This window comes from Notolepis coatsorum, assembly GCF_963971535.1.
Source record: "Notolepis coatsorum genome assembly, chromosome: 1".
Lineage (NCBI taxonomy): Eukaryota > Metazoa > Chordata > Actinopteri > Aulopiformes > Paralepididae > Notolepis > Notolepis coatsorum.
This window is the reverse complement of record NC_140165.1, coordinates 90,104,544-90,129,071: the sequence shown is the minus strand read 5'-3', so window position 1 is coordinate 90,129,071 and position 24,528 is coordinate 90,104,544. Positions and strand designations below refer to the sequence as shown.

The window sequence follows — 24,528 nt, the reverse complement described above, 5'->3', positions numbered from 1 at the left end:
GCGCCGTTGGACGATCAGCTTGGAGTAGACAGTTTTCGATTATGGGATGTTGATATAGATGAACCATTTCCAGGTTGTATAATACTATATACGTCCAAATAACGTTGTTTATTGAGTTAGGGCGAGCGATTGATTATCCAGTGTGTTGAGATGGAGTCCGGCTAACGATCGCGAGTGCCCGGACGAAATATGGATGAGCACTTGCTGTTTGGCGCGTCACTTCCTGTTGGCCGATCTGCCACCAGATGGCGCTCTTGAACCGTTAGACAGTTGAGTGGAGCTCACCAGTACATCTCATGTCTCCGGAGGAGAAATATGATTTCGATCACAGATTTTTGAAATATTGATATCAAAGACGAGTTACGGCGTCTTCGGCAGAATGAGCATGGTGAGCAAAGACGAGTTACGGCGTTCCCGGCGATTAAAGTGTTAACAGAGTGCAGAATGGGTACAATACAGTACAGCTCAATACACACAATTGTTAAGGGGATGCAGACCAGAGAAAGACTTTCGTCTTGTTTACATCAGGGTCCCCCATTTTCAATTCATCATACTGACTGACTTGGGTTACTTTTGTCAAAATCAACGCTTCTCTTAGCCTGCTTAATTTTGCTGTCGCTCTTGTTTTTTTCCCTCGCTTATTTTCCAGACACAGATGTAGTTGCCTCCTCGTCATAGTTATATTGCACCCTCTATCTGTTCATTGAAACATGCTTTGAAAATACACCATTCTACTGATGGCTACAATGTAATAAGAGACAGACAACATTGTAACATATCATTGTTTGATAGTAGATTAAGTAAATGTCATGTGTTCGAGTAAATCCTTAACAACAATCAATCGATCTTTGAGTAATTGTTAACCTCCCTAGTAGAAAGAGAAAGTAGCATACCGATATCCTGGTCTGTGTCGCCCTCCTTCATCTCAAAGGAAATATCCCCGGGTGGGTCAAGTGTGTCCCCCTCCTCTTCTGTTTTAATAATCAGTAGGTCGCTGGCTGAACCTGGGGCAGAGGGAGACATTTATAGTAGGGCTGGGCAATTAATCAAAAATAAATCACGATCTCAATTCATAGACCTATGCAATCTCATTTCAAAGTTATGAAGATTTTCTTTTTTATATAAAAAAGAAATAAAAGTTATTAAAAATAGTTTCACTTTTTTTTTTAAATGATTTTATTGAAAGAATAAGAATCGTGAGCTAACCGTGATCTCAATTCTTAGAGAGAAAAATCGTGATTCACATTTTAGCAAGAATCGCCCAGCCCTAATTTATAGTATGTAGAAAAAAAATATTTATAATAATTATTAAATTATTATTATATTAAATAGAATAATTTTCTATAGGAAAAGTATGTTTTTTTTTTTTTTTTATCAGCTGTGCCTGTGAGTCCGGCAATGTATGGGGCTGCGGCACTGCAGATTTACCCTACTCGAGTCCGGCGGGGGAGAATGTTGGTGTGTTTGTTGGTGCATTTCTTTCCATTGGTTTCATTTGGTTAACATTATTGGGCGAACAAGAAAACGAAAGAAAACTGTAAAATTGTAATGACCCTGCAGCTGTTCCAATGTAAATGTGCCTCGGTGTGCACGGCCACGCGCGCTGTTCTCGCACGGACCTCGCGAGTGCCTGCATGTGCGACTGGTGTGTTTGAGCTGTAAAGAGGGAAGGCTCCTCTGAGCCGCGCAAGGGAAGGCTCCTCTGTGCCGCGCGAGAGAAGGCTCCTCTGTGCCGCGCGAGGGAAGGCTCCTCTGTGCCGCGCGAGGGAAGGCTCCTCTGTGCCGCGCGAGGGAAGGCTCCTCTGTGCCGCGCGAGGGAAGGCTCCTCTGAGCCGCGCGAGGGAAGGCTCCTCTGTGCCGCGCGAGGGAAGGCTCCTCTGTGCCGCGCGAGGGAAGGCTCCTCTGTGCCGCACGAGAGAAGGCTCCTCTGTGCCGCACGAGAGAAGGCTCCTCTGTGCCGTGCGAGGGACTGCTTGGCGTGGCAGGAAAAAAATGCAGTTTTTCATGATATTTGACGCATGATTGGCTCAATTTAGTTTCAATCTGTATGCATCTACAAATCATATTATACCAGGTAGCCAATTGACAGGAAATCCGTGAGACTCCGAATCAAATCGATGGAACTCCGAATCAAATGGACGGAATTCCGTCTCAAGACAGAACGCTTTAATGCCTGCGGTTATCGTGTTTCCGAATTAATCTTGTACAGATCCAGATCCCGATAGCGATTGCTAGTTGGTCCATATTGTAGTTTGAGTAGGGAGTCAAGTCCGTTGAAGAAGGTAGAATCGACACGTCTAAAACGGTTATAGGGAGGCAGTGAGGGCTGGTGATAGGAACGACCTCGACAGTCTGGGGAGTGGAGATGTGAGTTGTCTCGGCAGAGAGGAGGGAGGAGATAGCGAGATCAAATTTGCATAGAATCGACACATGAATTTGATAGGAATTTTCATTTAAATGCCTGAGCGACCCTCTCTGCGCCGCCCCCTATCTCCCCGTCTCCGGCTGTCCCTGAGCAATGACCGGAGTGTTGAATGTCCCGTGACTAAGACGGGGAGGACGTGACCCTCTTTGCGCCGCCCCTGTGCCTCAAATAGATCCGCTCTCAGCTCTATCTTTAATCTTTCAAAATGTTCAGTTGCTATCGCTATTAGCTCTATCTTTAATCTTTCAAAATGTTCAGTTGCTATTGCATGCACTCATCTGTGTTTCACTACACACATGAGTGCATGCTTACCAACTGTCCATCTGCAACACTACCATCACCAACATCTAAGAAGGGAGATCCCCCCTTGAATGGCCCTTCTAAGGTTTCTCTCCTCCACACTGCCTGTGGAGCATTTTTCCCTATTGTTAGGTTTTAGTGAGTTTTTCCTTACCTTCGCGTGGGGTATGTCTGGGAGTGCTTGCATTCTTTCATTTATTTGCATTTATCTTAAATTTTTTGGACCTTATGGTGTTCTTGTTCTGTTCTTGACTTATTGTTATGTTTTCTTCTTGACTTGTTTAAAGAAGACCTGTACGGCCCATGGGGACATTAACGTGTGTTGTCGGGCCTTATAAATAAATTTGATTCGATTTGATTTCTGAGCAAAGAAGTAGGTTTTAAGCTGTCTTTTGAAGATATCTAGTGAGTTTGCTTCTCTGATATTTTGGGGTAGTTTATTCCATAGTTTTGGGGCATTGTTGATAAAGGCTGCATTACCGATCGTTTTTTGACTGTTTCTGGGAGCCTCTAGTAGTCCAGCAGTTGATGATCGCAGTGTTCTTGCTGGCCTGTAATTTATTGGAGTGTTGGTGATGTAGCTAGGTCCCTGTCCATTTAGAGCTTTGTAGGTAAGGAGAAGGACCTTAAAGCCAATTCTAAATGTTAAATGTTACAGGAAGCCAGTGTAAAGCAGCTAAGACTGGGCTAATGTGCTCTCTCCTTTTGGTTCTAGTTAGCAGTCGGGCTGCAGAGTTTTGGATAAGCTGAAGCCTCCCTGTGGTTTTCTTAGGGAGACCCGTGAAAAGTGCATTACAGTAGTCTAACCGGCTAGATATGAATGCATGAATTAGCTTCTCAGCATCATTTTGATTAATAAATTGTCGTACTTTTGCTAATTTCTGAGATGGAAGAACAATGTTTTTGTCACTTTGTTAATATGAGAATTGAAGTTCAGTTCTGAATCTATGATAACCCAGAGACTAGTGACCTCAGATTTGATCCAAGGGGTTAGTCCTCCCAGGTTTTTTATTAACGTTTCTTTTATTGTTTTGGGGCCGATAATTAGAATTTCAGTTTTGTTCTCGTTTAGTTTCAGGAAGTTCAAGTCATACATCTCAGACATGTGGTCTCCTAGTTTAACATAGAATTTCCTTTCTCTGATGTATGTTTTAAACCAGCTTAGTACATGGTCTGAGAAACCGACAAGGTTTTCAAGACGATCAGTTAGAATATCGTGATCAATTGTATCAAATGCTGCACTGAGATCTAACAGGATAAGGATGGAGATCTTACTCTTGTCAGAGTTTAGCCTGAGGTCACTGATTATTTTGGTGAGGGCAGTTTCAGTGCTATGGTATTTTCTGAATCCCGATTGAAATTCTTCTAAGATGTTGTTTTCTTCAAGAAAGGAATTAATTTGAACTGAAACTATCTTTTCGAGTACTTTACTAATGAATGGTAGGTTCGATATTGGACGATAATTTGCCATTACATTACTATCCAAGTTAGGTTTTTTTAGTAGTGGCTTTACAACTGCTGTTTTAAAGGCATCTGGGAAAGTAGCGGTTCTAAGGGAGGTGTTTATGATATCTAGTATGGACGACTGACCAAGCCGGAGGTACCGCTGACAGCTGGATTTGATACCAGAGTCTCTGCGGTGGTAGGCAGGCATTTCCTCACATTCCAGCAGGTCCGTCTGTATGTGTGTAGCGTCCCCCCCCCATGGCCACGTGCACCTGCTCCGCTCTGACTTTTATTGGCTCTGATTGGGTAAACAAAGCCATGCGCATCTGTGAAACCTGAAACCACTCCGCGCGTGTGTCCGTGTGTGTGTGTCCATGCGCACACCTCTTACTTCACTTAATTACTTACTAAAATGAGGATACTCTTCCGTAATGCACACGCAATAGCGAATAAATCAAGACCCTACAAGGACTTCGTTTGGATGTGCGAGTAAGTTGATTGTGTTTTTGTTATAGTTCCGCATGTTTATATAGGTGTGTCGGCTTTCACTTTACGTTATGTTTGTAAAGCCTGGATGTTAACGTTAGCTAGCTAGTAGCTAGTGCAGAACAATGCTTGAGAAGTCGAGGAGCCTTCTGTCTGTCTGTCTGTCTGTCTGTCTGTCTGTCTGTCTGTCTGTCTGTCTGTCTGTCTGTGTGTCTCTCGACCCCACTTCTAGTCTCCTACAACGGTGATTCAGAATGCATGTTGCCAACTAAATTTGACAGTGACGGTCTCGGGTTGCTACTGGATAGAACAGAATGGTAGCCAACACTCATGATTTGTGATTGTTTCGTTAATTATTAAATGTTAATCTTATTGTTTTTAACAGTGTTTTTGAGAAAGACTGTTCGGAAACACGAAGGAGTATTCAAAGCCTGTAAAATGGTATTCGGGACAGCCCTACACTAAATATATATGTTTGAATAAATTATCTGCATTTTAAACTATTAACGCTGACTTATTCCTTCAGTCCACTCAAAATTATGCTAATATTCCTTATGTTGTTTATTATATTAATTGAAAATGGCATGAGAGTATATAGTAATAATAACACATGGCGATATACTAAAAAGCTATTTATCATTTTTGGCTGGTAAAAGATCTGCATGTCTGGTATATATATATATATTTTTTTATCTACCAGCCACCTTGGCCAAAAAGATAATTTTGTTTTCACACTCCTCATTGAGCAACACCACAAGTTCACTTAGTAGCTACAAGCTCGTAATTGAATTAAAATGAAGAGAACTATAGATAGATTTTTTGTAAAGAAAAATGTTGCGGTGCTTGTACCCGTCTTATTCCTGTTTACAATCATTTACATAACATGTTAAGAAATTACTAATGTGTATGGGAACTGACAAAAAAGGTAACGGTAAAGGTAATGCTTAAAATTTATTATTGCAGCGGCAAAAGGTGCAGTGAAATTTTTTGGGTGCACCTAAATGAAAAAGTTAGGTGCACTGGTGCAACCAATGTAAAAAGTTAGTCTGGAGCCCTGTAGTAGTAGGGGTGTAAAGGTACACATATCCGTACCGTGGTTTTTGTGTACCGTTACACCCCTACATAGTAGTATAGGATTCCAGCAGTAACATAGTAGGTATAGGCATATAACTTATAAGTATATAAGCATAGTAGGGCTGTCCCCGACTAAGGATTTGTATAGTCGATTTGTAGTCGCCAGAATTAGCAGATAGTCGACTATTAGTCCACTATGATTTTATTTTTATTTTTTTAATCCGTTCAGAAATGAGTATTCTAGAGAGACCCGGGTAAACAGTGTGCCAAGAAAAAAACTCTCAATTTCTCCATTTCTTCATCCAAGTCAATTAATTCGAAATTTGTTTCACTTCCTGTATTCGCTCATACATTTTCACCTAGATCCCTGATTCGCACACCCCCACGAGCGATATCATTGGAAAGCTACACTAATTCGCTACAACGTTGACCAATCATTTTCGCAATCGGCGGAAGATTGACAGTTCTGGAGCCTCAGGAGTCCGGGAGGGTAATCCGACGCGTGCGCTGAAAAAGTTACACACCAGACATATCAGCATGTAACTCGAGAACCGAGGGTACCGGTGCCAAAATGACATGTCATAAATCAAGCTCTCCAGACTGTCTGACATAATTAGCATATTTGTTTTCAAACATATTCAAGAATAAACATCATAACCATGTCACAACAGCAGTCATAGTGTATATTTTCAGCAATACGTTTGTTTACCAATAGGTTAAAGTGTTATTAGTGAAATTTTCGTTTTTGAAATGTGTTGTGATCGCGGGGATACGCCATTTTTAAAAAGCGACCGTCGCTGAATGTAGTCATTTTGAGAAGAGGACATCCAGAGGTCTCAATGAGCGTTCGAATTTTTTTCTCAACGGCCTCTAGCTGCCTTCAAACAAATGACTAGTGTATTCAATTGTTTCATTTATCTTATTATTTGGGATTGTATACCACAAAACTGAACGTTATTGGCATATATTGGAGCGCAGTTAGTTTGTCTCCCCTATTTTGAACATTTAGCAACAATCCGATTTGAAATCAGTTTAAAAATGGCTGAGCCTTCGCAAGAATAAAAAACCTACTGTACATAGATTTCATTCTGTTCTTCATGCACGCCTGGTGATACTAAATCCAAATGTAACTCTGCCATTTGAAAAGAGGATATTTGGCCCGATCCATAGTGTGCAAGTTGGCTATAATAAGGTAATTTATAGGCCTCATATTCTATATTCTATAATAATATTTCAAATTGCATGGGTCCGGATGGCAGAATTCAGTACTGTATCTACAAAACCTTCTGTTTAATCATCTTCCCTTTATTAATTTCCTTAGGTTTTTGTACACGTGATCTCAACAAGGTACTGAACGAGCTCAGTGGCAGTTTCTTATGTCTGGACATTTTTAGCATGGTGTTATTCACTGTCAAAGATGCAAAGAAAAATCATAATTCATATTCTCCTTTGTTTCATCACAATTTAAGCAAGCCTAGGCATAACAAAAAATATTGTTTGGTTCCTGTTGGTTGTCAGTTAAGGCGAGACACTGCAGGTGAATAGTCAAATATACTTTTTTTGTTGATTTTGAGATTTTGTTATATTTTGCTTCCTAAACATGTCTTCTATGAAACTAGTGACAATAAAACGTCAATAACACACATTTAGTTGTTTATTTTACATCATTTTGCCTTATTGCACCCATAAATGTGCACATATTTAATGGAGAAGTGCCTCATTTGCATATATAAACATACATTTCAGAAAACTTGCAATATATTTTTTCTTAGTTTATATGTACATAACAAATTGGGAAAGTTTCATAGTGATATCTATTCAAATATTTTTTGCCTATTAGGGGGTACTAACAGTGTACTACACTGTTTGTAGCCTGTGTGTAGTTCTGTTCAGTTCAATAACATCATTATTATTATTATTATTATTCAGTTATCAGGCATGTGTTTAGGTTGTCTATTACTAATGGTTTGATTAGGTATTGTGTTTGTAAATATCTGTTTAAAAAAAAAAGTATGGCATTTTAGAATACAGAACTTTGAAGGCGTTTTCCCAAAAATTAGTTTTAAGAGTTTTTCCTCATACTCTGAGCCAGAAATCTCCACTTCAGTAGCACTCACATACACCAAACCTTCCAGTTCTATTCATATCTATGTTCTGAAGGTATTTACAGAATGGTTTGTTGATATCGCATTCATACCCTGATTTATATCACATTTTATTCCTAAAAACATGGCGAAATATGGAATTTTACCATAAAAATGGACTGAAGAGTATTTTCTGATTTATGGAGTGATAAAAAGAGATATCCAAAATCCCCTCTGTAATAACCTTTGGCTCTAATATGTCAACAAAATTAAACTATAATTTTGAAAATGGCTTTATCCAATGTTCAGATTTCTGTCCTGGAATTATATGCAAATTAGTGCATATTTAAGTAGATCATGCCTCATTTGCATATTTAAACATACAATTTCAGAAAACTTGTAATACAAAAAAGTCTTGTCTTAATATAGGTAATCAACTGGGGAAGTTTCATTGTGATATCTATTAGTTAATTTATTTACCCTATTCACCTGCAGTGTCTCCCCTTAAGGCCATGGGTAGGTAGGGAATTTATTTTATTTTATTTATTTTTAATTTTTTTCCCACGGCGACTATGGATAGGGAATTTCTTTATTTAATTAAAATGTTTACAACAACATGGATGCATGTACTCTGCCAGCATGTTTAATATCCATAATACTAAAGGTTTGACTAAGATTTGTATGAAACTTTATTGTAAAAAAAATAAGAAAAAATAAATCAGATTTACATTTTTTTTTTAATTTTATATATATTTTTTTTAAACTCAAAATAAATTGGGTCGCACCTAAATCGGCAGGGTCGGTCGGCAACCGGAACCAAACCATAATTTTTGTTAGGCCCTAGTAATAGACACAATATTTCTGACTGGGAATACATTCACTGAGGTCCATATATGTCTCTAGATACCAAGAACATGCAAATGGACCTTGTAAAAGTGGAGCAATATTCCATTTACTTATGTATTTTAGGCGGATTTTCAGAAAATATGGATCTGGGCTTAAGAGGTTAAAACAATAAGGCATCTTTAAGTAAACTTTGAGTAACATTAAGTATCTTGAGGCTGAAGCCAGCATGTCCTCTTTTTTGGAAATCAAAATATGGTCACCCTACAGTGTAGCTGCTAGTTAACGTTAGCTCACCAGTAGCCTGCATTACTTTTAGAGAACACACAGCGTAGCTGCTAGTTAACGTTAGCTCACCAGTAGCCTGCATTACTTTTAGAGAACACACAGCGTAGCTGCTAGTTAATGTTAGCTCACCAGTAGCCTGCATTACTTTTAGAGAAGACACAGCGTAGCTGCTAGTTAACCAGCTCACCAGTAGCCTGCATTACTTTTAGAGAACACATAGCATAGCTGCTAGTTAACCAGCTCACCAGTAACCTGCATTACTTTGAAAGCATAGAGCGTAGCTGCTAGTTAATGTTAGCTCACCAGTAGCCTTCATTACTTTTAGAGAACACAGCGTACCTGCTAGTTAACCAGCTCACCAGTAACCTGCATTACTTTGAAAGCATAGAGCGTAGCTGCTAGTTAATGTTAGCTCACCAGTAGCCTGCATTACTTTTAGAGAACACACAGCATAGCTGCTAGGTAACGATAGCTCACCAGTAGCCTGCATTACATTTAGAGAACACACAGCGTAGCTGCTAGGTAACGATAGCTCACCAGTAGCCTGCATTACATTTAGAGAACACACAGCGTAGCTGCTAGTTAACCAGCTCACCAGTAGCCTGCATTACATTTAGAGAACACACAGTGTAGCTGCTAGTTAATGTTAGCTCACCAGTAGCTTTCATTACTTTTAGAGAACACACAGCGTAGCTGCTAGTTAACCAGCTCACCAGTAGCCTGCATTACTTTTAGAGAACACACAGCGTAGCTGCTAGTTAACCAGCTCACTAGTAGCCTGCATTACATTTAGAGAACACACAGCGTAGCTGCTAGTTAACCAGCTCACCAGTAGCTTTCATTACTTTTAGAGAACACAGTGTAGCTGCTAGTTAACATTAGCTCACCAGTAGCCTTCATTACTTTTAGAGAACAGTACATAGCATAGCTGCTAGTTAACCAGCTAGTAACCTGCATTACTTTGAAAACACAGAGCGTAGCTGCTAGTTAATTAAAGCAAAAAAATATGAACTTTTTTCAGGCCAAGTCATATTCTTATTTTAACCTCCACTATATTTTTTTAGCGTTCGCGTTTTAAGGGAACTAGATCATTTTGAACATCTTTTCTATTGCCAGTTTGCTTTTACGTAATATCAATGCTGTTTTCAATTCATTAAATGAAACTGATTGCAAGGGTTGACTGACTTTGTCATACAAATAAACAAATCTACATACTGTAACCTTTCAGTATTGTGTATAGTTCAAATTATGTATTGTCTATAGTTCAAATTCAGTATTGTGTATAGTTCAAATTCAGTATTGTGTATAGTTCAAATTCAGTATTGTGTATAGTTCAAATTATGTATTGTCTATAGTTCAAATTCAGTATTGTGTATAGTTCAAATTATGCAGGGCTCGAAATAAAAAAATGTACGGTAGCACTGGTGCTCCCAACTTCAAAAAGTTGGGAGCACCAGCAAAAATGTAGGAGCACCCACCTAAATGTAAGGAGCACCAACAATATATATGTAATATATTTTTTGTATCGATAGAAAAACGACAATATAACAGTACTGTAATGCAGTAAAACAGTGAAAGTAGACTTAAACTATAGTATAGTGTAGACCTAGTAGTGTAGCCTATAGTGTAACTAGGCATGTGCCGGTATGACATTTTGAGGGTACGATAACCTTGGGCAAAAATACCACGGTTTCACGGTATTCGGTACATAAAAAAATCCCCCATTGAACAAAAGGTATTACAGTGCACAATAAGCTTTTCTGTAAGTGTTATTTATGAATGTGTGAAGACTGTCTGTATTACACACAGAGGGAACTGTCTGACCACTTTAAAACTAAGTACAGAATATAAAATACTTCCAAATAAACTTTCATGATTATGAATACGTAGGCTACATGTCAAAAGGGCATTTTGCTAATGTAATCTACTTGCAAAGATGTGTTATAATATAGCCTAGTACTATTCTTACTATATTAAACTTTGGATTCATCTTTTGTGGTGGCTCAACATTATTCACACACGGAACTATGTGTTGGGGATAATGGTTCCGCACTGACCATATTGTTTGTTACATTGCTGTCGGCAAACTCGCTCAGAGTGTCAACATAGTGTTGACATTGAGTTGATGTTAGCTGCTAGCTGGCTACCCGAATCCACAACAGCCAGGCAGCCAACCGTACAAAATACAGTCTCAGCCAATCACATCGATTTGTACAGTTAGTTAGCTCCACTCCATTGCGAATTTAAAGTTAGCCAGCCAGGACAGCCTGTATTAGCAAGCTACAGTTGCTAGGTAGCTAACGTTAGCCACCCGAAGATCGGTAGCTAGCTAACGTTAGCCACAGCTTCAAAAACGAATTTCAATTATGTTATGAGCTATCAGCTAGCCAGCTAGATAACGTTAGACAACGCCTCGTGTAGTAAACTCAAGTGAATAGTTTACTGGGTCATTGTTTAATGCTTCAGTGGTGTTAAAAGAGGACCTGCACGCTTGCTATCTTCGGTGCAGATGATACAGGTCTGTGACAAGACGGGTCTGTGAGGGGGAGGGCACTGCAAGCAGCGTGTGTGTGCGTCAAGCTCACGTTTGATTGGTTAGAATGGTCAAAACGCCCTTTTTCATGATATTTGACGCCTCTCATTGGCTAAATGTGTTTCAATCTGTATGCATCTACAAATCATATTATACCAGGTAGCCAATTCTGTCAGACTCCAAATCAAATCGGGAAAAAAAAAAAAAAAATGAAATCCGTCTGGAGACGGAACGCTTTAATGCATGATGTTAGCTCACCAGTAGCCTGCATTACTTTTAGAGAACACACAGCGTAGCTGCTAGTTAACGATAGCTCACCAGTAGGGGTGGGAATCACCAGTTTCATCACGATACGATACAATATAGATTCTTTGGACAACGATACAATATCGTTGCAATTTCCTGGTCAGATGCTTGTGTACACTTGGTCTCTGATTAGTAACTGAGCACTTTTTCTGTGATCAGAGAATAAATCTATGTTAATTTTTTACAACTCAACTCAATCTGAGTTACTTAACTCATCGTTTCTTCTCTTAGAATAATTTCCACAACACTACCTAAGACTAATAGTCTAGTTTTCACACTGTCACCCCAGTGTTCATAAGGGTAGCTCCATTCTCGAAGACACTCTTGATAGTTTTAATTCATTGATCTGTTGTCAATATCTTATATATCTTCTGTACACTGACGTCAGATGTCTCTGTGTAAACACGGGACCCGATGAAACGGTCTCTGTGTAAACATAGGGCCCCATGAAACAGTTCTGGACACAGGTGCATGATCATATCAGAAGCATGCAAAAGCCCACACACACACCAGCACACACACTTTAACACACACACAAGCACACATCACACAGACATCAATGCATACACATAGAGAGAGATACACACACCCCCCCCTTTTTTGTTCGAGAGTGTCACCTAGACATGCAAACTCATGTCTCTCACTTTAACACACACACACACCGACACACACACACCGACACACACACACTCACACACAAATTATATGCCGTCATCTGATAAAGAGAGCGGAGGAATACAGCCCCTCCTTTCCCCCATCTAAGCAAACACCAGCACACACACACACACACACACACATCACACAGACATCAATGCATAACACACAGAGAGACATACACACACCATTCTGACGAGAAATGTATAAATGATGTGACGATGTATTGACGAAACCACCACTTGGCACTGGCTCGCTCTGTGTGCGGAGGTGCGTGGTCCGGATTGTGATCTACTTGTGCTGTGACGGTTCAGTAAAACTCTGCAGACTGCCATCTGACTCTGTCTCACTCTCTGTTCACCTCGCCGACATTCAATAAAAGAACTATGAGGGAATTCCTTTCACTCTGACGTCACGAGACCGCCGCCATCTTGGTATGAGGGTAACAAACGGATTTCTACCATCAAATGCATGCGTTGAGCTCCGTTTCTATTACATGTTTTATCACATTCTTGTTCATTTCATAACATTTTCATACAATTTGTTTTGAAAATATTGAGGCCAACATGGCATTTCACTATTTCGAAAGCCTTTCTGGTGATTCTAAGGCGAGATATGAGTCAAAGAAGCTCGCCCTGATTGACTTGACATCATGTCCATACAAAACACCTGCAGACATGGCCATCTCTCGAATACCCAAATTGAAGCTGCTGTGTTACGTTTTGTACTAATAACAAACACAGAAATCCAAATCGCAAGTTTTATATAATACCAGCTGATGCATCACGGAGGAAAAAGTGGCTGGCGGCTAAGGTTCGGCTAACTCCCTCTGGTGTTGTGGTCGTGGTAGCTACATGCTAAGCTAACGGTAATTACATCATATCGAACCGATAGGAGCTTATCTTATCTAATCTTACGTGGTGGTACCACGTGTGCCACTACCCCATCAAACATCCACGTAAGATTAGATAAGATAAGCTCCTATCGGTTCGATATGATATAATTAACGTTAGCTCAGCATGTAGCTATTTGTCTAGGTTAACGTAGCTAACGTTAGCTGCCAGCCACTTTTTCCTCTGTGATGGTATAAAACTTGCGATTTGGATTTCTGTTTTTGTCATTAGTACAACGCGTAACACAGCAGCTCTTTGAAATTGTGAAGGACTGAAGAAAATTCCGCTTGATTGTCTTTAATTTGCCGCTTTAACGATCCGTTTCTCCACTAAATGAAGCGTACACAATGTACCAGGCGGGACAGTTTCCCCCCACGCTGCAGTTGCGTAGCAACAACAGACAGGAAGTTGACTTTGAGAATGGTCAATTACCTTGCTGTTCAATTATTATTAGGGATGCACAGAAAATTCGGCCACCGAAAATGGTTAAAAAGGCTCTTTCGGCCGAAAGGGTTTTAGCACCGAAAATATATGACCGAATGTCAAATAACGTGTTGTTGTGATGACGTAATCAAAACGCAACTACAGACATAGCATGCGCAACGTGTAACGTGAGCAGCTCTTCCTGCATTCTACAGCCTGTGATAACTAACTCCTCTTGGGAGTAGGGATGCCCCCCGAAACCCGGTTCTAAACTAAATTAGAAAAAAACTGAGTATTGATAAGCTCCGACGTTAACGGTACTGCTATCGGTAGTCTCTGTTATATTGACGAGGCTTAACCCGAGGTTCAATAAGATTCCTTTATTGACTGGTTCGTATCTGCATCCATTCATGTCGCTCACGTCTGTCACGTTCAACTTGTCTCTGTCGCCTTCCTGGTGACGTCACAATCACAACGGCAATCAAAGAGGTTCAAACCCGAACCTAATACATCACATCCTTCTCTTTAACCAGGGCTCGAGACTAACGATGTCCCGTCGTCCCGGGGACGATCAAATATTGATTTGGGACGAACAGAAATCTTTGCTGGGACGCAACCGGGACGGAGAGGATTTTTTTTTTCACAGGAAATGTCAATTGGCCGACTGTCAGTGCGCGCATATATTGCTGTCAAATGGTGAATGTCTCGTGCTGACTAAGTTCACTGAAGTCTAAACGTAGCGTGATTTGCCAAATCCAATGACTATCTCCGCCTCCCAACGCAGCGATACACTAATCCAGCATCAAGTTCCTACCCACCTCTCCTCAGCAAGTCGCGCTGCAGCAGCGTCACACCCCAAATTAATCTTGCATCGAAAAAGAAAAACATGTTAACAGGTGAGGGAAATCTCTCTTACCTAGGCTTTCTCCACTGGTATTTAACCCTGGTTGACACAGTGAATGACAGCTGGTAATTGACAGTCGCACGGCACGAGACCACTGTACAAGAACCGCGGAAAGATCAGAATGTTATAAAAAAAAAAAAACGCGCGCTATACTGTGGCATCCTCTCAGTGAAGAGAGCACCGCAAACATGCTGCGCTATTTGAAGAGGATAAACACGGACCCAAAATGACCAACAGGGAACTGCATCCAGCAATACTACCCCTGAGTCTAAGGTGAGGACACATTTAAATCACAGAAGTGTAATGTTAGTCTATTGGAACTGTATACAGTTATCGACGCGTTCTAGTTATAGCTGCTTATTGCTAGCTAACGTTACTGACTAACGTATCAGACTGCCACTGATTAATCCATAGTTCACACTATTTTATTCTTATTTTTAATATTATATTATTCCTATTTTAGTCCTATTGACCTAAATGTTTATTGTTGTTCAATGTGAGCGATACATAGTCTGCTCTGTAGTGCCGAATTTCCCTCTGGATTATTAAAGGATTTCTATTCGATTCTATACTAACACGTAATGTTACTACCATTGCGAGTTAATTGGCATAACGTTACATTTATCTAAACGAACGCGGAGAAATAGACGACAGGCTATAGGCAAACTTCACTTCAGCTACACAATGAATCCATATTCAGTGAGGAGGGCCCGCTGGAATTTAGCAGCAATTATCAATATCGACCAGGAGGACAGCGCGATCTAAGGGACATGTTTCATTACTAGTCAAGTGTCATTACTTTAGTTATCAAAGGTGGAATCTCTGGACGCAATGACATTATGTAGTTTAAAGCTAAACTACGTTTTTCTTTCTTGTTAGAAGAGGGATAACTTATTCAGTTAGATTTGATTTGATCTTTATTTATCTCTAACATTTTCAACCATAAACACACATTTGTAATACAAAAAAAAATAAAACGAAATAAAATACATTTAAATATATTTTCCTATGGAAGGAATAATCAACATGGCTCCAATTGGTTGACTATAACAGCACCGTGACCAAATATCCCTATACTAGCACCTTGTTAAACACTTTTTTTTTATATTTATTTTTAATCATAATTATTCTTGTGAAATCTTTCCACCATGGGAGCCTTTTGACTAAATCAATTTATTCTCCCCTTCTCTGAATGGTGTTTCTTATGGCAATAACAACTATAGACGACAAAACCAAAGTAAAGAAACTACATTTGATTTTTGGGACGGTTACATTCACTTTGGGACGGTTAAAATTGTATTTCGGGACGGTTCTGGGACGGTGGTGAAAAAAGTTAGTCTGGAGCCCTGTCTTTAACATTTTTTTTTTCTCAAACAGAACTTAGTATTCTACCTTTGTTTAGCTTGAACTCTTGCTAACACGTCCTATTTCCCAAAAACAAACTTAACAAACATTTCCCAACTTAAATGTTTACTCAGAGCATCCACCTACTGTAAATGAAATAACAATGTTAGTCACAGACAACTTTCACTTTAAAGGATCCTGTAACTTAAACCCACTTGAACCATGACATAATGCAAAGCACTTAATGCGAAAACTTGAATATGAAAATACTCCAACAACATGCATATGAAAACACTCCAGTTACTCTCTGTATCCAAGAGGTAGTTTAACTGGTCTACCAGACCTAGTCTGATACGGCTGCGTTTCAGATTGTCCATCATGTGTCTCTGTTTGGTCTGCAACACCTGTGTTCTCTGCTGAACGTGTGCGTGTTGCCAGATTTTCTCTTGTGTCACAGTCCACGTTCTGGTAAGCATCCTGTTCATTTGTAGATGGAAAAGTTCTCTCCTCCGTTTGTCTCAGGTATTTTCTGTTTCTCCTGTACTGTCTCCCATCCGGTGTGCGAACCACATATGAACGCGGTTGGTCATGTTTGTGCAGGACCACGGCCGGCTGCCATGTTTCACCTCTTTGAACCCTGACGTTTTCTCCTGCTTGTAGGTCAGGCAGTCTTTTTGTTTGCCTGTCGAAGTAGAGTTTTTGTTTCTCCTGTTTGTCACTCAACTGCCTACGCACGTATGTAGTTCCTTCTGGAGTGAGCAGTGATGTCGAGGCAGGCAGTTTTCCTTTCAGCCGCCGTCCCATGAGCAACTGTGCCGGTGATAGTCTTACACCTTCCAGCGGTGTGTTGCGATACTCCAATAGCGATATGTAGGGGTCGCCATTACTTCCTTCTGATTTCTTCAGCATATTTTTGATAGTCTGTACTGTTCTTTCTGCTTGCCCATTTGACTGGGCGTGACCGGGACTCGACGTGGTGTGGATGAATTCCCAGCTTTCTGCAAAGTCCTTGAACTCAGCACTGGAATACTGAGGACCATTATCCGTGAAGACAACATCAGGAATGCCATGTCTGGCAAATATTGATTTCAGTCCGACAATGACACTGCCACTGGTAGTGTCTCTCAGTTTTGTGATTTCCGGGAACTTTGAGAAATAGTCCACACACAGCAGGAACTCAGATCCCTTATAATGAAAGAGATCACTCCCTACTTTTGACCACGGTCTGTCTGGTACTGGGTGTGGGAGCAACGGTTCTCTCTGATTGTTGTTCCTGTTCTCATTACATATGGCACACTGAGATACCATCTCCTCAATTTGTGAAGACATGCATGGCCAATATAAAATGTCTCTGGCTCTTTCCTTGCACTTAACAATTCCTAAGTGTGACTCATGGATTTTGTTAATCATTTCTTGTCTCTGCTGCGGAACAATGAGCTTCGCTCCCTTGAACATCAGACCATCTGCGTGTGAGATTTCTTCTTTAAATGTCCAATAGGGTTGAATTTCCTTTTGTACAGCACTTCTGTCTTTCGGCCATCCCTTGAGTGTGGTTTCTTTTAGTAGCTGCATTTCGGAGTCTTCTGCCATTGCTGTTCTGAATGTGTGCAGTTTCTCCTCTGATATCGGCAGCTGCAGAGTGATCATATTCACTTCCAAGTCTTTCTCCAATAGATCTTCTTTCTGCTCTTTCAGGAACGCTCGACTTAGAGCATCTGCAATATGAAGTTCCTTGCTTGGCCTGTAGGTGACTTTTAGGCTGTACCTTTGCAACCTAAGCAGCATTGACTGTAGCCTCATAGGAGCTTGGTGTAAAGGCTTTTTAAAGATGCTCTCCAAAGGCTTGTGGTCGCTCTCAACGTGTATGCTTTTTCCATAAACATACTGATGGAATTTTTCACATCCATAGACTATAGCAAGTAGCTCTTTTTCTATCTGGGCATACCTGCGCTGACAGTCAGTGAGAGACCTAGACCCAAAAGCTACAGGTTGCTCATCTTGTAGTAGGACCGCTCCGAGGCCTTCTGAGCTGGCATCTACTGACATAGTCACTGGTTTGTTGACGTCATAAAACTTCAGGGTTGGAGCATTAGTGACCAGCTGTTTGATTTGATGTGTCCTATGTATCTTATTTCACTTGTCCTGACAGCGCACTTGTTCCTGTTCAGTTTCAAGTTGTATTCCCTTGCTCTGTCTAACAGTTTAAGCACCCTGTGGTCGTGCTCTTCCTTGGTGTCTCCCCATACAAGCATGTCATCTATGATGTTTACGACACCTTCTAGACCTTCAATCATCTGTGCTATTGCCCTTTGAAACACCTCTGGCGCAGATGAAATACCAAACGGTAGACGTAAGAATCTGTACCTACCTATGGGAGTGTTAAAGGTGCATAGCTTTGAACTTTCTTCGTCAAGCTTTATTTGCCAAAAACCCTGATTAGCGTCCAACACTGAGAAGAACTTGGCGTTTGGCATACGGGAAACTACTTCCTCCACAGTGAGCAATGGGTAATGCTCCCGTTTAATAGCTTCATTTAAGTCCTTAGGATCCATGCAGATTCTGAGTTTATTTGGTTTGACCACAGTCACCATACTGTTAACCCACTCAGTTGGCTCAATCTGCCTTGTTATTACCCCCAATTTCTCCATGCGCTGTAGTTCCTCAACTACCCTGTCTCTGAGCGCGACTGGGACCCTCCTGGGAGCATGCACTACAGGTGTAACAGTGGGGTCAACTTGAATATGATGCTGACCGGGTAAGCAGCCCAGTCCACTGAACAGATCATCATAATCCTTAAGAATGTCACTTTCCTTGGAAATGTCATGCATTCTCTTTACTAAACCTAGTTTCTCACAAGTGGCTCCGCCTAGTGTAGCTGGTACATCCTGCTGTGTAATTTCAAACTCTATATTATGCTTTTGGCCTTTGTACTCGCATGTCAGTGCTCTCTTGCCCAGTGGTGAAATCTTTTGCCCAAAGAAAGCAACTAGTTTGCATTTGCTCACCCTGAGTCTGCCTCTAACATCCAGTTCATTCAGCGTTTTCACTGACATGGCGTTGCAGTCAGCGCCATATCCAGTTTGAAAGTCACTGCTTTTCTGTTTATCCTCACTGTTTCATTCCACGGATTTTCCTTGAATTTTGTCTCCATCAGTCTGATGTGTTTTTCCTGCTCCACTTCGACTGTGCCGATGAACATTTCCTCCTCATCACTCTCACTCTGCTCAATTGCATGCAGCTTTTTTTTATATTGGTGCTGTGGTGGGCCCTGCGCTCTACACACCTTGGCAAAGTGATTTCTCTTGTGGCATGATTTACATGTTTGTCCAATTGCCGGACATGTCCTTGTTCCATGTCTGTAACCACATCTGTAGCAACTTGACTCATCTGGTTCAGTATGACCTGTGCTATCTGCAACTTTACTGTCTTTTGGCCCGACTGTTCTCAGTCTGTTCACATCCACCTCTTCTGTCAGTGCTTTCACTTGACTGGTTGTGATCTCACTCGCACGGCAAATATCCAAGGCTTTTGCTAGTGTCAGATCTGCTTCTCTTAACAGTCTGCCTCTTACTTGGTCATTAGTTATGCCACACACTATCCTGTCTCTTATCAGGGATTCGTTCAACTGACCAAATTCACAATCATTGGCTTTATACTTTAAATCCGTGACATAGGCATCTATTGTTTCTGACTGTTTCTGTGCACGTGTGAAGAATATGTGCCTTATATATGGCAAGTTTTTCTGGGGCTCACAATAGTCCTGAAATTTCTTCTTCAGTATGTCTATTTGGTCTTTTTCTTCTTCAGTAAAGACAAAAGTATTACATACTTTAATCGCCTCATCTCCGGCGACATGAAGAAACGTCGCACACTGCACTTTTTGAGACTTTTCTGAGATGCCGCTGGCGATGCTAAATAGTTCGAAGCGCTGTGTCCAATTCCTCCAATTTTGAGCAAGATTGCCTTGCAGACTCAATGGCATCGGAGGTTGAAACTGCGCCATCCTCTTATTCCAATTTTACTTCTGACACCATGTTATATTGACAAGGCTTAACCCGAGGTTCAATAAGATTCCTTTATTGACTCGTTCATATCTGCATCCATTCATGTCGCTCACGTCTGTCACGTTCAACTTGTCTCTGTCGCCTTCCTGGTGACGTCACAATCACAACGGCAATCAAAGAGGTTCAAACCCGAACCTAATACATCACAGTCTCTAGGAGCGGATTAGCTACAGAGCTAACAGTGTACCATCCATCTGCGACGCAACGGTGGCAGCAACAGTGGACACGGAGTAATGTTAACGTTATGTCGAGTTCATACTACACTACACGTATGAACTCGACATAACGTTAACGTTACTCCGTTTCCATGAAGTGTTTAATTAGCAGCAATCTGTTGTTGAAAATGTAACGTTAAACCGGAAATTGAAATAAGAGGACAGGAAGCAGTCATCAAATCGTTGTAGTCATATTGTAGTCTTTTAGTCTTATTAAATAAAAGATTTTAACAAAATAAAAAGCAGCAGCACTATTGCATAACTGAGTCATGTTTGCTATGTATTTCTTTCTTTAGGGGAGTAGGACATTTGTTTCACAGTTTTAGCATGATGTTTTATAGATGGCTAGGTTAAACACAGGTTTTTGTTTTTAAGAGGGGGGGTTTGATTTGATTTGATTGAAGTTTATTTCAAATATGCAACACAACAAACAAACATCAAGTACATCAACACCTCTCGTGTGTGTGTGTCTTTATGCAGATCTTTATGCAGTTTTAAAGCACCTTGGCTTTGTTCTGAATGCACTTTGTTGTAGTTATCCTACAGAGAAAAGAAAATGCACTTGACTTTAATGCACATTTTGTTGTATGCAAAGAGAAAATGTTTAAATTGTACAATCTTTCAGCAGTCAGTCTGGAATTAATGTATGCATTCAAAAGTGCTGAATAAATGTTTTATGGGCCCATAAGTGATTATTAATATTATTTAAGTTAAGTTGCCATAATCATGTATTTTGCCATAATCAGGTAGCAAAGAAAATTAAAGAAATACATTATATATATATATATATTAATCATTGTCGGCCAACTGTTTCCTATTTTCGGTATCGGTTTCAGCCAAGAATTTCCCATTCGCTGCATCCCGAATTATTATCATATTTTTATTGTTGTGTAGTAAGTCTAGTTTGGACTAATAGTCTAGTTTTCACACAATATTAACTTCTGTGGCTGCTGATAATGGCTTATCCTCGTTTTCTGGTGATGATGGACCTATGTACAGGAATGTGGTCTGTATGTAGGTCCAATATCACCAGGAAATAAGGCTTATAAAGCTTATGGAGTTAACAAACATTTCTATCAGGAAAGACTAGGTTTACATAGTTGAATTACAGTATAGCTTTTATTTTCACATAACAAGAAATCACTGAAATTATAGTTACAAGAAATGCACAACATAATTTGTCCTTTTCCTGTAAAATCAACTGATGAGTTGCATACTGAAACGGCACACATTGTATACAAATTTTAATGAGAGAACTGTCAAGTCCATGCTATGCCACAAATTAATTGGCACACTAACATAATAAAAAAACAAGCAATACTCTCAGTAAGTACATTGTATATCATATTTCACTGCTTCATGTGTAACGCTGTTTATGTGAGAAATGGCAATTACTGGCAAATGGACAAGACAAGCTGAATGACATAATTCTCCGGGATCGTTTAAATCTGTTGTTTTGGTGCATTAATTTAGTCTATGATAGTGATGGATAAAACAGCGAGATGGCGATCCCATTCAACTCAGTGTCAGCCGAAGTGAACGTTTCCACACTTGGCACCAATGAGCGTTCATGTACTACACAGTGAAGTGATCACCCTTCCTTCTTTTATAGTTTCCTTGTTGAGAACTCAAAAATACGTCTTGTTAAGTCCATGAGGGCTCAGTCCACAGGTCTGTTGCTTGGACATTGAATTGGGATGTAGCCTTTTCAGGCTCAGTCCATCTGCTCTAACTGGGGTGTCCCCCATCAGAATCGCTCCAGAGGTAAACTTCTGCCTTCCATCTCATCCTGTTTTATCTTCACCTTTTATTTCTTTGGAAAGCTTTTCTTGCATTTCTTTTTTAAGTGTAGGGCTTGGATTTCTTCTTCAAATGAGTTTACCAATGTCCTTAACATCCGTCTTTGGCTGGCTACTCACACACTAACAACACGTGACTCACAAGAGGAGTTTTCAAGGGGCAACATCTAATCCACTGTCCATGGTGCTGAACTGGACAGTGGAGAGGTGCTGAACTGAAAAGTCTAATTTCTCTCTCTCCAACATTCAATTATACAAAAACAACGACTGAAACTGATATCTATCTAACAGAGAACGTTTAATTCTCGTATCATAGAATTGTTATGCATTTTACTAAATTGACTTGCCAATTGGCAATATATTAATATTGTGTGGAACAGATGGTAAGCTTTGCTGCGGGCTGCCAGTTGCATGACCTAATAGATCCACAGTCACTCACTCACTCACTCAGTTTCCCCTCATGAAAATCTGTCCTCATGATTCCCCTCTATAACACTATGGGTCCTTGATGAAAAAGTAACAAACTTTGAAGCGGACAAGAGCTAAATGGTGTGTGTCAAGCTAGCGACAACAACAAAAAGAGTTCCGGTCAGAATTTTTCAAAATAAAAGCTGCAACAAATATGTATTTTCCGCTTTTTCTGGATGAGAATATAATTCATTGTTGTTTTTCTTAAAGCAATGTTGTTAGTAGAGGAATTTCAATCAATAAACCTACATTTTCTCACAGCGGGTACAGTGGAAATTCTTTTTAAGTAAGTAAGCATGCTAAGTTGTTGCATGAGAACACAGTTTGATACAAAAAAGATTATAGGAGAGAAAGTTATATACAAATATACTGGAGCAAAGGAAGGAGAACGAGAGAAAATAAAGATATGAAAGAGAAAGTAACATACTGATATCCTGATGGTCTGTGGGCTCCTCCTTCAGCACAGTGGAAATATCCTGATGGTCTGTGGGCTCCTCCTTGGGTGGGTCTAGCGGGTCCTGAGCCTCTTCCTTTTTAATCATCAGTAGGTCGCTGGGTGGATCTGGGACAGAGGAAGACAGACACTAAGTATTTATATTGTGCCAGTATTATTAACTATGTATATTCATACTCCAGTGGTCCAGGGTTTTTCCTGCATAGATCAATTCCCGGGCAGCCTCCATATAAATAAATAAAATAAAGTGTAATCCTTACTATCGGAAAAGCCCAGTCCTCTGTGCCTGAGAGCAACGGTCTAATGTACATTCATGAAAGACAATGTAGTTGCTTTGATGAAAAATATACAAAAGCAAATTATAATAAATAAATAAAACTTCAAATGAGGCAAGTTTATATATATATATATATCATGTTAAAACTTGCATTTTGTGGAGATTTACACAATACTTTCTTTCTCCCTCTTTCTAACTCATGCACGAACACACCATTTGTCCCTCTCCTCATGCTATCACATACACACATGCACAATTGCATACACATAGCCTTCACTATGTATGTACTACCCCCCCTCGCTCTCTCTACACACGTATGCACACACAAAGCTGTATCATAAGTATGTCATTATACAGATATCTCTGTACATATCATATCTACAATTCATATTATGTATGTGAATGCTCCACTTGTTTTCTCTACTCTTCTGTATAAATACTTTGTTAGCTCACCATTCTTTAGAGATCCAGGGCCTGTAACCCAGGTCTCTCCATGTTGCAACATTCTGTCAGTAAACTCTATTCCTTAATCAAAGACTCTGTTGTCCGCCTCAGTGAAAAATATCTATATAAATAATACTGAATATATAATATGGTCAAATTAGCCTATTCCACATCAATATCAAATACGTCCATATGTTTACCTAAAGGATAATTCCAGTTTTCCCCTCATTTGACATTATAGCAAAGAGATTGAAAAGCTAGACAGTCCAGTTCCTATCTACCCAGTGCTGCCAATGTGTTCCACAAGGACGGCAGCTTCAGAGGCAAATTCAGAAAAGTCCAGTTTTCTACCCAGAAGACAACACTGCTTCTTCTTCATTTGTGATTCAGTGGTGGTTGGAACACAGAACCGTACATCACTGCCACCTAGTGGAAAGAGTGATGGGGATCAGTAACCCCATTACAGAATATATTTTCTGTAATAAATGTTCAAAAAATATTTAAAATCATACGATTAAGTGGATTAAGTGATTGAGTGGCGCAGTGGGCAAGGCGCTCGCCACTAACACAGGAGATGCTGGGTTCGAGCCCAGCTCTCGCCGTTGCTACCGGCTTGGCTGGTCGTTCATACTAACACAATTGGCAGTGTTAGGGGTGGGAAAGCCGGTGGGTGGGGATTGGACGTTGTGGACAGCGACTCCTACAGGTCGGTTGGTGCGCCTGTACAGCAGAATCAGGAAGTATCGGGGGCAGCGTGAGCCTCCCACGCGTTACTCCTCGCCACTGAGAGATTGCGCTGTTCAG

The 24,528-nt window shown here is 40.3% G+C and overlaps 1 protein-coding gene across 1 annotated transcript in view; it reads right to left on the bottom strand.

Annotated features, from left to right (window-relative positions):
- LOC311241899 (uncharacterized protein) overlaps nucleotides 1-24,528 on the bottom strand; it is a gene marked incomplete at its 3' end in the record, with an annotated part of 109,211 nt that overhangs the window by 75,631 nt on the left and 9,052 nt on the right. Inside the window, exons 2-3 of the mRNA XM_084330844.1 lie at nucleotides 22,977-23,111; nucleotides 894-1,004 (exon numbers count right to left, since the gene is read on the bottom strand). Of these exons, the coding sequence (XP_084186970.1) occupies nucleotides 894-1,004; nucleotides 22,977-23,091 (226 nt within the window). The 5' untranslated portion in view covers nucleotides 23,092-23,111. The remainder of the gene's footprint in view (nucleotides 1-893; nucleotides 1,005-22,976; nucleotides 23,112-24,528) is intronic.